Raw genomic sequence first — 12,805 nt, 5'->3', positions numbered from 1 at the left:
TCTATATTTGTGGTTAACTCACCGCTGAGGTTAAAAAATATCCTGGCAAAATCTATGTTTACTCCGAAGGCCAGAGTAGATCTCTTGCATAAACAGTACTCATTTTACAAGTTTTTTCCAGGAAATTAAATTTTGAAAAGGGTTTTTGGTTCAGTATTTTTAAGAGGCTGACTTCAGCAGACTAACATGAGAACAATTGAATGATCCACCTGTGCAGTGGTTTCCCCAGGAATTGAAATGGGGGGGGGGGGTCAAATTTACTGGGGTGTGTGCGTCAGGGCCGATGAGGGGTGAGACCATGAGGGTGAAGGGGGGCTATATGGCACCATAGTAAAACCTGAAAAATGTTTCATGATCATTTTATTAGATTTAACTCATGTTTTAAAATCATCACATAAATTAAAGTTGGCTACTCAAGCCTTCTATGAAGCACTACGTCTACATCCTTCTTGGTTTATTTTGCACAACTCTGTTAATGAACTTCTTGAATGCAGTGCGTTCCTCTTTGGTGGCTTCTCGTGTGTCCGGTACTTCCATTCCTTCAATTGATATGCTCATTAGTTCATTCATATGATCAGGCAGAAGGTGACTTCTTTCAGAACACAAAATTCTATTAAATGATGAAAAAGAACACTCAACTGTAGCTGTTGTGACTGGGAGTAGCAAGAGATGAATTCCTACTTCTTTCATCCCAGGAAACATAGCACAAAGTTCGAGTCGAGCCACTAGTGATGATAAAAAAGAAGTTGAAGTCAAATCTTCATTCATTCATCGTATGATATTCTACTCTGTGTTCAAATTCTCTATTCTGTCCTGATCACATAGCAGCCCCATTGCTGGTAGTGCCTCACTCCACTCAACTGTCGGTGTTTTATAGGACAGGCATCTGTAAAAGCTATGTAGAGGTTGAGTAGAATCTAGAAGTCGCTGTTGGAGATTTTTAAGCATCAAGTCTGTGTACTTTTTCAGTTGTCTTAACAAACACTTCTTGTCCTCTTCACTTAGAGATTCAATATAAATGCCTTCATTAGTCAACTTCTGGACTGAAGTCTTTGCTTCTTCCAGTACTTTTTCAATGGATAGCTCTCTGATTGATCCAAATGTAGCTTCTATTGCTGGACAAAGATCTACTACTGTTGTAGCAGATGCCTGGATGGCATTGTTTAATGACCCAAGTGGTTTCAACAGTAGACTTACAAGAGAGAGAATGGCAACAGTCTTCTCTGAATGTAGTAGCTAAAGTAATCCACCAGCCTCACTTCTTAGATCCATCCCATCTTGGTAGATACTTTCCAAAGCCAGTAATAATGGCCACAGTAATTTTAAGACAACAGCCAAGGATCGCTCATGGGAAAGCCAGCGGGTTTTCCCAGGTTGGACTAATTTGAACTTCAGTTCCAGTGTGTCTTCTATATTTTCCAAGATATTCAGTCTTTTTGGACTCTTGCTGAAAAAAGAATATAATGAAGACATTAAATTTATAGCTTTTTAAATGTCTTTTGAAGATTCTGCAGCTCGTACTAGCGCGAGTTGGAGTAGATGGCCTCTGCAGTGTGTATAGGAGAGATTGGTGTTATAGTTTTCTCTGAGCAAAGCTTGTACTCCACCATGTCTTCCAGAGAAGTTTCCAGCTCCATCAAATGCACAAGCAGCCATCTGTTTGGGGTCCAACTGACAAGCATTTAACTCTTCTAAGATGTGGATTGTCACAGATGCAGTCGATGTGTCTTCTATAACTTGAACATCTAGAAATGCATCTACTGGCCTACCACTGACATCAAGATAACGTACACAATGATTTAATACTTGATGCCCATTTGCATCGATGCATTCATCAGCCATGTATGCAAATTTTTTGAATGTGGTGAGAGAGTTCTTCGCTTTTTCAGCTGTTGAGTGTTTCACTGTTGCACCGCATGCTTCTAGCCAGTCAGTTGAGTTTCCTGCAGAAAGATAAGTGAGCATTTGCTGGTCTTGTTCGGAACCAGTGTTCAACTTCAGGATGAACAAGTGACAATGCACTTAACATTGGCCTCCAGTTTGTAGTGTGTGGTATCTCTTGCTTAAATAGAAAGTATGATGCCACAGCTATGTTTGTTCTGTCTCCAGCATTCTTAATAGCCTCATTAAGTACTTCTAAAATTGGCTTTGAAAGTGGGCTTCTAAGGCTTTCTGCATGTTGATGCAGTCCAGAGGCCTGATGTTTTGCTGCCTTGTCATGTAGTTTGTCAGCATTGGCTTTGCTAATTGATCTGACAAACCAAGCTCCTCCAATTTTACCAATTATAGCATTGGAAAGCTTTCCTTCTTCATAAGCTTTTTTGCAAGAGGTGCACCAGTAGCCATCTTTTGTAACTTCAATAAATGGGAACACTTTGACCGACAAACATCGGTTTCTTCAGTAGATAGCTGTATTTGTGCTTCGGGCTGGTCGGATGCAGATACACCTCTTGAACCTTCAGATGACATGTTGATATATTCTTGGTTCTTGATGTGTTCTTCACCTTGGTTAGTTTTTGAGGCCTTTGAGTGGAAAATTTTTTGTATTGTTTTTTGTCTTTTCATTTTCACTTTGACCTGCAACATATAAAAGAGAGATGAATACATTAAATGTTTTGTTAAGAGAATGCAAATTTAACATAAAGATAATGCAAAATACACCAAAACACATAACAGGTCTAGATTTCTAAAAAAATATAATTTTTTTTAAAAATGTATTTAATTTAAATTGACTTTCGAAAAGTAAGCCATCATGGGATAAGAGGGAAGTCCTCTCATGGATCAGTAACTGGTTAAAAGATGGGAAACAAAGGGTAGAAATAAAGTATCAGTTTTAAGAATAGTGAGAGATAAATAGTGGTATCCATGAGGGGTCAGTACTGGGACCATTACTGTTCAACATATTCATAAATGATCTGTAAAAATGGGTAAACAGTGAGGTGGCAAAATTTGCAGATGATACAAAACTATTCAAGATAGTTAAGTCCAAAGCAGACTGAGAAGAGTTACAAAGGGATCTCACAAAACTGGGTGACTGGGCAACAAAATGGCAAATGACATTCAATGTTGATAAATGCAAAGTAATGCACATTGGAAAACATAATCTCAACTATACATACAAAATGATGGGGTCTAAATTAGCTGTTAACACTCAGGAAAGAGATGTTGGAGTCACTGTGGATGGTTCTCTGAAAATATCCACTCAATGTGCAGCGGCAGTCAACAAAGCAAACAGAATGTTGGGAATCATTAAGAAAGGGATACACAATAAGACAGAAAATATCATATTGCCTCTATATAAATCCATGGTACATGCACACCTTGAATACTGTGTGCAGATCTGGTCACCCCATCCCAAAATTGATATATTGGAATTAGAAAAGGTACAGAGATGGGCAAATAAAATGATCAGGGTTCTGAAACAGGAGGAGAGATTAAAATGACTGGGAATTTTCAGCTTAGAAAAGAGACAACTAAGGGGGGATATGATAAAAGTCTATAAAACCTTGACTGGTGTGAAGAAAGTGAATAAGGAAATGTTATTTAATCCTTCACATGACACAAGAACTAGCAGTCACCCAGTGAAATTAATAGACAGCAGGTTTTACAAAAACAAAAGGAAGTACTTCTTCACACAACATAAAGTCAACTTGTGGAACTCTTTGCCAGGGGATGCTGTGAAGACCAAAACTATAACAGGATTAAAAACAGAACTAGATAAATTCCTGGAGAATAGGTCCATCAGTAGCTATTAGCCAGAATGGGGAGGGATGCAACACCATGCTCTGTGTGTCGCTAGCTTGTTTGCCAGAAGCTGGGAAAGGGCGACGGGATGGATCACTTGATGATTACCTGTTCTGTTCATTCCCTCTGAAGCACCTGGCCTTGACCACTGTCGGAAGACAGGATACTGGGCTATATGGACCATTGGTCTGACCCAGTATGACCATTCTTATGTAAAAATTAATTATAATAATAAAAATGTTTAGTACAGAAACTTCCCAACATAATGACCTCTCAAGATAGAAACGATGTGAGATAACAACCTTGGCAAATAATGCATTTTAAAAATTTTGGCCTACTAGGAAACACATTTATATAAGTTTAGATTCCCAGTCACAAATCTAGCATTCTGGAGCAAAGTCACTAAAATATAGTCCAACAAACAAATGTTTATTTAATGTGCCCCTCACTTTTCCCTCCACCACACCCCACTCACCGGTGTTGTCCTGGGTCAGTGGAGACTCAGAGTTCAGAGGTGCTTTCACGTGAGTACAGACACCTCCCAGGTGGGGAGCAAGAAGGCATCTTGCTCGTTCCTCCAGATGCTCACTGTTCGCTCTGGCCACTGTTGTTCGTTGTGCCACTGTTCACTCCACCGCTCTGTTGCCAATGGCCTTGCGCAGTCACCTTCTGCTGCCACCTGGCACTGTGACCTCTGCTAGTTGGTCTCTTGAGGTTCCACCCAGCTCTCAGTGATTTCAGCTGAGCTCTTAGTGGGGGAACCTCGCTGCTAGTGCAGTCTGCGCCCTCTTTTCCACAGAAACACTGTCCCCACAGCAGGACTAAGCACTTAGACCTGATTATCAGTGATTTCAGCTGTAGTGGTCACTTAACAAAACAAAAGACTATCTATGGAGCCTAATCAGCTCTGTCTTTAAACAGTGGAGAGGGGCAGGTCAAATAGTACTTGTGACTCAGACAGACCATCAAGCAAAACACCGGTCCCCACCCCCTCTCTTGATGCCCTCAATCAGCACAGGCGAAGTACAGTTCTACTGCCCTTTACTCATACAATAAGAATAACAACATTTCATTACCCCGCACATTCAACTGATTTGTAACCCAACCCCAGCCAAAATCTATCACTTGGGCAACACAGCTCTGTTTGCAGAATACCTAGGTAGATTAGGTGTGAATGTAAATACAATCTGGTCTTGAAGCCTTTTCCCCCAGCTCATCACTAGCTGTCGGGGAGAGCTCATTTAGAGTTTGCTTACAAATCATGATTTGAAATTATTAGATTGGCCAACATCACCGAAATGAATGCACTGACATTGTCATAAAAAACAACAGCTGTGTAAGGAAGCTAGTCCTATGTTCATACTTTTCAAATCCATTATACTTTTTCAGATACACATATTTTGTCATACACTGTATATGCTTTTAAAGTGTGTATTAATGTTTCAATTTCAATTCAGATTTCCAAACCGTCATTAAATCGGCATGTAACTAGCTCACAAAACTGGGGGGGGGAGGTGTTGGGAAAATTCAGGGGGGATGTAGGAGGGGGTGTAGGGAAATCACTGCACCTGTGGCCTCCCTAAATTGAGGATCTAGTTTCAGGATTTGGGTGGAGGGGGTGGTTTTGGGTGGGTTGTTGGTTTTGGGTCACTATCTTCAACTTCTTTTAAAGGTGGATCTATTTATTTGTTTTATTTGTTTGTTTGTTTGCATTTATTTGAGCCACATGCAAAATTCTCAAGATGGAAAACTTGAAATGGCGATGTTGGCAATTCTGCTTTGTCTGTCGTAGCTCTAGCCAATGTTAGACTCTGAAGCCTGAATTACTGCACCTCCCTGAAACTCCTGGGGGCCCCTGATGGGAGCAAGGCTTAAAGGCACAATGGGCCTGATCTAAAGCTCATTGAAGTCCAGTTAGTCTTCCCATTGACTTCAGTGGACTTTGAATTAGAGCCTCAGATACCATGATAGGCACCTTAGACCAATAAAAGTTGCATTAGATAAGGAATGTGGAATGGATGCAACTCACCTTTGTGCCAGGGAGCCTAACTCCACAAGGGGAGGGATAGCTCAGTGGTTTCAGCATTGGCCTGCTAAACCCAGGGTTGTGAGTTTAATCCTTGAGGGGGCCATTTAGTGATCTGGGGCAAAAATTGGGGGTTGGTTATGCTTTGAGCAGGGGGTTGGACTAGATGACCTCCTGATATCCTATGAATTATAGGCTCTCCCTGTGCACACTGAGAGCCCAATCCAAAGATTTTTGAAGGACTTTAGATCAGGTCCTGAAGGAGGAAATGAACCTGCAAAAATAGTAAATGTAACCATCTAAGTAAAGTCTGCATAGTAGTAATGCATATATAAAAGGTGGGCAGAGTTAAGGTTCGGTGCCTACAAGAGTTAAGGTTGCATGTGCAACACTGAGTTAATGATTTCCTGGCTTTTGAGCGCTTTACTTTGCAGCCGTGACATTTTCTTAAAGACGGTTCTCTTTGCCTAGCGAATGTAACTTCTCAAAGCTTCAGCCGAGACAAAAACTGTTCTTCAGTATAAACTTTGTCCCTGATTGTCTCCCTCTTCCTCTGCTGGGGAGTGGCTGCATCTGAATTTTGCCTTCATACAAGTCAAAATGACAAAAAAAATTTACACTTCCTTCCCTTAGTATGAAGAATGTTGCAAAAGCAGTATTAGTTCAGGCTGATGCACTGGGAGAGGGAAACTGACACTCTCCAATTTATGGTCAGCTGTCACATGCAGGCAAAGGCAGTGATGCATGAATACGCTGCTAGTGCCACACGAGTACCACTTTTAATCCTCTTCTTTTTTTTTTTTTGGCACCTCCCTCCCCTTCTGACCTTCAGCAAAGAAATCCTGTGGGCCTTATTTTTTGTGCTTAGATTCAGGCCAGAGCCTGATTTTTATTTTTTATTTATTTTTTGGAGAGAAGTTTGGAATAAATCAAATGAGTTGCATCTGAGAGAAGGAAAGCTGAGACAGGGAAGGCGTTTTGAGAGTTTCCTGGGTTGCTCCACTTTGCTATTCAAAACCAGAGAGGGGATCCAGACTGGAGCGCCAACTCCGCATCCCTTAAACGTAAGGAGATGAGCTGAATCCACTGTGGCCTTGCCTCTGGATCAGATCTGGAACTGGAATGGATGGGGGGGTGGGCTGATCTTAGCCCGAAATGGGAGAATTCTTGCAAGAACTGACATTATGATTAATTATTTTGTATTGCAACCACAATCAGGGCCCCATTGTGGTAGGGACTGCACAAACACACACCAGGAGCCAGGCCCTGTCCTGACAAGTTTTTAGGGCTTGTCTGCAAGGGGGAATTTGCCCAGAATCGCTATTCCGCACTAGCTGCCCATGTGCACACTCTTATTCCACATTAAGAGCACCTTTGTGTAGATTAGCCTAAACTGCTTTGGACGTGATTAATCTAAACCGCAGAAAGACACTCTCAGTGCAGAATAAAAGTGTCCACATGGCACGTTAATACAAAATAGCAATTAAGCTTTAAATTCACACCTAATTTATTTTGCAATCGCTTCCCCATTATACAACTCTTAGTCTAACTAGACAAAAGAAGTACTTGTATTGTTCCCATTTTGCAGATGAAACTCAGAGAGATTAAAGCCTGGTCCACACTAAGCCCCCAGTTCGAACTAAGATACGCAACTTCAGCTACGTGAATAACATAGCTGAAATCGAAGTATCTTAGTTCGAACTTAAAGGTACTTACCGCGGGTCCACATGCAGCAGGCAGGCTCCCTTGTCGACTCCGCCTACTCCTCTTGCAGAGCAGGATTACCGGCGTCAACGGCGAGCACTTCCGGGATCGATTTATCGCGTCTAGACAAGATGCGATAAATCGATCCCAGAAGATCAATTGCTGGCCGCCGAACCAGCGGGTAAGTATAGACGTACCCTTAGGGTATATCTACACTGAAATGTAAACCCAGGATTTGAACTGAGGCTCAGGCCTAACTCCCCTTCTGTCTACACACAAATCATGCTAAACCAGGGCTTAGACCCAGGGTCCCAGGACCCCACAGAAGTGGATGGTCCAAGCCTGAATCAAGCTGGGACCCAGAGTTCAAGCTCTATTGCTTTGCAGTGTAGACATAGCCCCATTAGACTCATGCTCTGGGAGTCTGCCAAAAGTATCCCACAATTCCAAAGGGCGACTTCCTTCGTCCTCTGGACAGTCAAGTTTGTTGGACAGTCAAGTTTTCCGACACTGCACCATGAACAAAGGGCTAGAGCGGCCACATTTTGAGAGGGTGGTTGGACTTGGGCCCGCATAATGCAGTGTAGATGCTGGCACCCCCAGGTTGGGACCCAGGATTCAACAATTCCTAACCTGGAGTTACAAATGCGTGTAGACACTCATGATCTAGGTCAACAAACCCAGAGTCTGCAACTTGAATTCTATTAACCCATGGCTTACATTGCAGTGTAGTCATACCCTTAGTGACTTGCCCAAAGTCATACAGAAAGTTAGCAATTGAACTATGATCTTATTAACCAGAAGACCATCCTTCCTTTCCAGGCCAGCTGTGAGATTTCTGAATCAGCTCACCCTTCTCCTGGATTAGCCAGGAACCCAGTCTTCTAAGGGCTTGTTTATATGCAGACACTTAGAGTATGGCTTCACTGCAGAGCCTATGTCGGCATGGTTATGTTGGCATAGCTGTGTCAATATATACCCCTGGGGTAGACCAAGCCAACACAAACAGAAGGCATTTTTCTGTCAGTGTAGGAACACCAGCTCCCTGAGTTGTATTAGTTCTGTTGACAGAAACTCTTTTCTGTTGACATAGCTTCATGTACACTGGGAGTTTGTCAGCATACCTATGTCAGTCACAGGTGTGGTTTTTTCACACCCCTAACCAGCATAGCTATGCCAATATATCTTTTAAGTATGGATCAAACCTGAGGAATGTGAATCTGAATTAACTAAAAGTTTAAATTTTAAGTGGATTATTTAGTTATCAATAAGAGCATCCCCATGGGTTTAATGTGGTTTAACTAATTCATTTTAAATTCATATCTTTAGTTAATTCAGATTATTTTTTCTGAGCATCCTATGTAGACAAGCCCAATAGCAACTCTATATCCAAACATGCTTGCTCAACTCATCTCTTAACAGGGAGAAGGTGCTGACTCTCCTAAGGTATGTCTTCACTACCCGCCGTATCGGCGGGTAGCGATCGATTTATCGGGGATCGATATATCACGTCTCGTTAAAACACGATATATTGATCCCCGAACGCGCTCCCCGTCGACTCCGGAACTCCACCGGAGCGAGCAGCGGTAGCGGAGTCGACGGGGGAGCCGCGGCCGTTGATCCCGCACCGTGTGCACCCCAGGTAAGTCGATCTAAGATACTTCAACTTCAGCTACGCTATTCATGTAGCTGAAGTTGCGTATCTTAGATCGATTCCCCCACCCTAGTGTGCATTGGGCTCTAGTGTGTGTCTAGGGTACATGCTCTGGGAGTGTGAACATTTGATGTAATACTGTAGGTTTCCTCCTCAAGCCCTCCAATCCCCTTCAGCTGCTAGGACATAGTGTGGGAGACTGAGAGCAAAAGCCACACCGTATTCACAAGCAAACGCATTTGTTGTGGAGTATGATTCTGTAAAATGCCTGTAGCCTCTGAACTGTTCTGTTACAGTGAAGGAGAACACTTGTCCTTACACTTCTCCCCTTGCAACAGGCAAACTCATGTACCCTTGTACTTGCCAGTGAACTTTGGGAACACTTTTCAGTCTCCGAAACCCTGTAAGGCTAGGTCTACACTACCCGCCTGAATCGGCGGGTAGATATCGACCTCTCGGGGATCGATTTATCGCGTCCCGTTGGGACGCGACAATCGATCCCCGAATCGGTGCTCTTACTCCACCAGCGGAGGTGGGAGTAAGCGCCGCCGACAGAAAGCCGCAGAAGTCGATTTTGCCGCCGTCCTCACAGCGAGGTAAGTCGGCTGCGATACGTCGAATTCAGCTACGCTATTCACGTAGCTGAATTTGCGTATCTTAAATCGACTCCCCCTTGTAGTGTAGATGTGCCCTAAGTGTATTTGTTCAGCCCCAACCATACATGGCACACAAAGCACTTTGCAAAGAGTAATTAATTGAGCTGCACAACTCCCTTTTGAAGTCTGTCGGTATTATTATCCCTGTTACACAAATGAGAGAACTAAGGCATGAGATTTTCAAAAGTGGCTGCCAATTTTAGGTGTCTGGGTTTGGGCCAGATGTTCAGAGGTGCTGAGTACTTAGTCTCATTTGAAGTTACTTGGAAAAGCAGGCGTATGTTGTCTCAGATTGAGATGCTCAAAATCAGGGGTTACTTTTCAAAGCATGTTGACCCTGGGTACTTCCCTGAGACCAGGCGGGAAGCCTGTAGGAGAGCCAAGAATAGCCCTGACTGCCAGCCCTATGCTCTAGCTGCATCACCATCCTTCCCTACCATCAGCCCCCCTCCTATTTTCTTGTGATCGGAAATATCACTGAGTCCCCCAGTAAGCGTAATACTTCGAGCTGTGTAATAATAGAGCTGATTGAAAAATGAAAAACTAGCTTAACAAAAACAATGAACTTTCGAAGTATTGTTTTCCTTTTGAAGGGCTGGGGGGGGACTTTTCATTAGATCAAAAATCTCAATGAGGTTGGTTTTGATTCCCCCTTCTTCCCCTCCCCCCAAATGTACAGGATGCATTATTTAAACAATCAGAGAGGTAGCCGTGTTTGTCTGGATCTGTAAAAAGCAACAAAGAATCCCGTGGCACCTTATAGACTAACAGACATATATTGGACATATATAAGCTTTCGTGGGTGAATACCCACTTCGTCAGACTCATGTGGTGGAAATTTCCAGAGGCAAGTATAAGGATTAAACAAAGACTGTGAATGACCAGCCAACTACAAAAGCAGTTTCTCCTCTCTTGGTTTTCACACCTCAACTGCTAGAAGAGGGCCTCATCCTCCCTGATTGAACTGACCTCGTTATCCCCAGACTGATTCTGGCCTGCATATTTATACCTGCCTCTGGAAATTTCCACCACATGCATCTGACGAAGTGGGTATTCACCCACGAAGTTTATATATGTCCAATATATGTCTGTTAGTCTATAAGGTGCCACAGGACTCTTTGTTGCTTTTTATTTAAACAATGGCACTTTCCGGCCCCCAACCAATTCAAAATTCCAACCACACCCCTGACTACCACAGGTGTGCCAGTATAAGCTTTAAATGTAGACCAGGCCTTAGTCTTTGGAGCCCATATCCTCAGAGGTATTTAGGCACCTAACTCCCGTTGATTTCTGCGTGTGGCAAAGAGCACAGCAAGGAAAAAGTTTGGGGTCTTGCCCTGGGGGACACCCAACATCCCATGAAAACATTTTAGGTCGGGGCTGGCCCTATCCTCTTCTCTGGCATTGATAGTAGAAGTAGGAAGAAATACCCCTCCAAAGCTCCTTAACCCTTTCAAAAGCGTATCTAGAACAGAGCGAGCTTCTGGGCTGATTTCCCTTTCTGAGGGCTTAGGACCTGTTGTTTCTTGGGGCTCTGTAAATCATATGGTCCACTAACTTGTGGGTGCGGTTGTATGTATTTGTGTGTCTCTCCCTCTCCCTTCTGCCCTCTGCTTTCTTGTTCAGTTATTCTTAGTTATAAATACTCTGTGTAAGTGGCAGGTATCAAGATCAGTCTAAGGAGACAAGCTGATTCCGTGTGGTGTCTGCAAAGGGTAATTTAAAAGGGCCTTAGCTCCATAACCGTTAAATCAACAGACAGTGATTTGATTTCTATAGGCCCCTGAGTCCTCCCTCTGGAGAGGCTGCTATGAAACTTCTCAGAGTGCAAGTCCTGTGACAGAAGCCGACTTTATTACTGTGGTTCTTGAGATGATCTGAAGCCAGGGGGCAGGGAAAGTAAAACAGAAACTGAGCTGGAAGGAACTCAAACATCTCTGACTGTTTTTTTTCTTTCTTCCTTTTGTGTTTCTGCAGATGGCAAGTGACTCTCTATGACTTAAATGAGCATCAAGGCGCCTGTATCACCTGGGACCGAGGCCACAGGATGATCTTAATGGTCACATTAATTAAATAATTTTAAGGAAAAAGCAATCTTCTTTTATCTAGCTCCTGTCATTCAAGTTTTACTCTCATGCAGGAAACCTAGTCTCTGACACTGATATTAATTACCTCTCAATCTTCCTGAATGGGTAAAGGAAATCATCGTTATCAGTTTTGATTAAATGCTCAGTGAGAGAAATTAGCAGCTTCCAGGCGAGTTGAAGAGCGAGATTTGGGATCATTTTTAAAAGGGGGGAAAAAAGGACAATCCAATTTTTCTTCTTTAAATCACCAAGGGTAAAACGAAGGCTCTCCCCTTGCCAGTGAAGATAACTGAATTGCTTTGTTTGGCCTAAACACCTGATCAGAAAAAAACCCTGTGAACCTGCGACAACCTTTGTCTTTGCCTTACCACAGTCACTGAGTCACGGGCTGACAGCCTTACGAAGGAACCCCAAAGGAAAGATGGTCGCCATGAAGAAGAAAAATCTGAAAATGTTTACGCTTGCCTTATTGTTTGTCATCACGATAACGTCGTTCTTGCTGAATTACACTCACAGTTCGGTGATGGTCACCTGGGATCCCAAGCAGATTGTCATGCAGTTAAAAAAACTAATGAATTACCCCCAGAGACCATGCAGCTGTAATTCATGTGTTCCCGAGCTGGGACTTTCCTTCTGGTTCGATGAGAGGTTTAATCAGACTATTCAGCCTTTCCTCACCACTCGGAACACCTTCATTCCAGAAGAGAGCTACAAGTGGTGGCTGGTAAGAGAGTGTGTGTGTGTGTGTGTGTGTAAAATTTGTAGTGTAATTATTGTTTGTATTTCAGTAGTAATTAGAGACCTCAACTGGGCCTAGGCACTGTCCCCGCAATTTCACTTGAACACAGAAATCTTCTACCCTTCCTGACCTAAACTCTTATATTGTGCCATCCTGTGTGCAGTGGGGAGGCCCCTCCCACAGATCCTTTCTTTC

General features: G+C 43.0%; 1 protein-coding gene across 14 annotated transcripts in view; it reads left to right on the top strand.

Moving 5' to 3' along the window:
• ST3GAL1 (ST3 beta-galactoside alpha-2,3-sialyltransferase 1) overlaps window positions 1–12,805 on the top strand; it is a 146,514-nt gene that overhangs the window by 98,040 nt on the left and 35,669 nt on the right. For 13 of the 14 annotated variants that reach the window (XM_065586226.1, XM_065586230.1, XM_065586227.1 and 10 more), the window contains one exon: window positions 11,762–12,595. In XM_065586226.1, coding sequence (XP_065442298.1) covers window positions 12,293–12,595 — 303 coding nt within the window. In that variant the 5' untranslated portion in view covers window positions 11,762–12,292. Of the gene's footprint in view, window positions 1–6,711; window positions 6,835–11,761; window positions 12,596–12,805 lie in introns of those variants that run through there. The other variant, XM_065586223.1, reaches the window with a different exon arrangement.

Source organism: Chrysemys picta, chromosome 2 (genome assembly GCF_011386835.1).
Source record: "Chrysemys picta bellii isolate R12L10 chromosome 2, ASM1138683v2, whole genome shotgun sequence".
NCBI classification, from domain to species: domain Eukaryota; kingdom Metazoa; phylum Chordata; order Testudines; family Emydidae; genus Chrysemys; species Chrysemys picta.
Note: the sequence above shows the minus strand (reverse complement) of the source record. Positions and strands in the feature narration are given on the sequence as shown.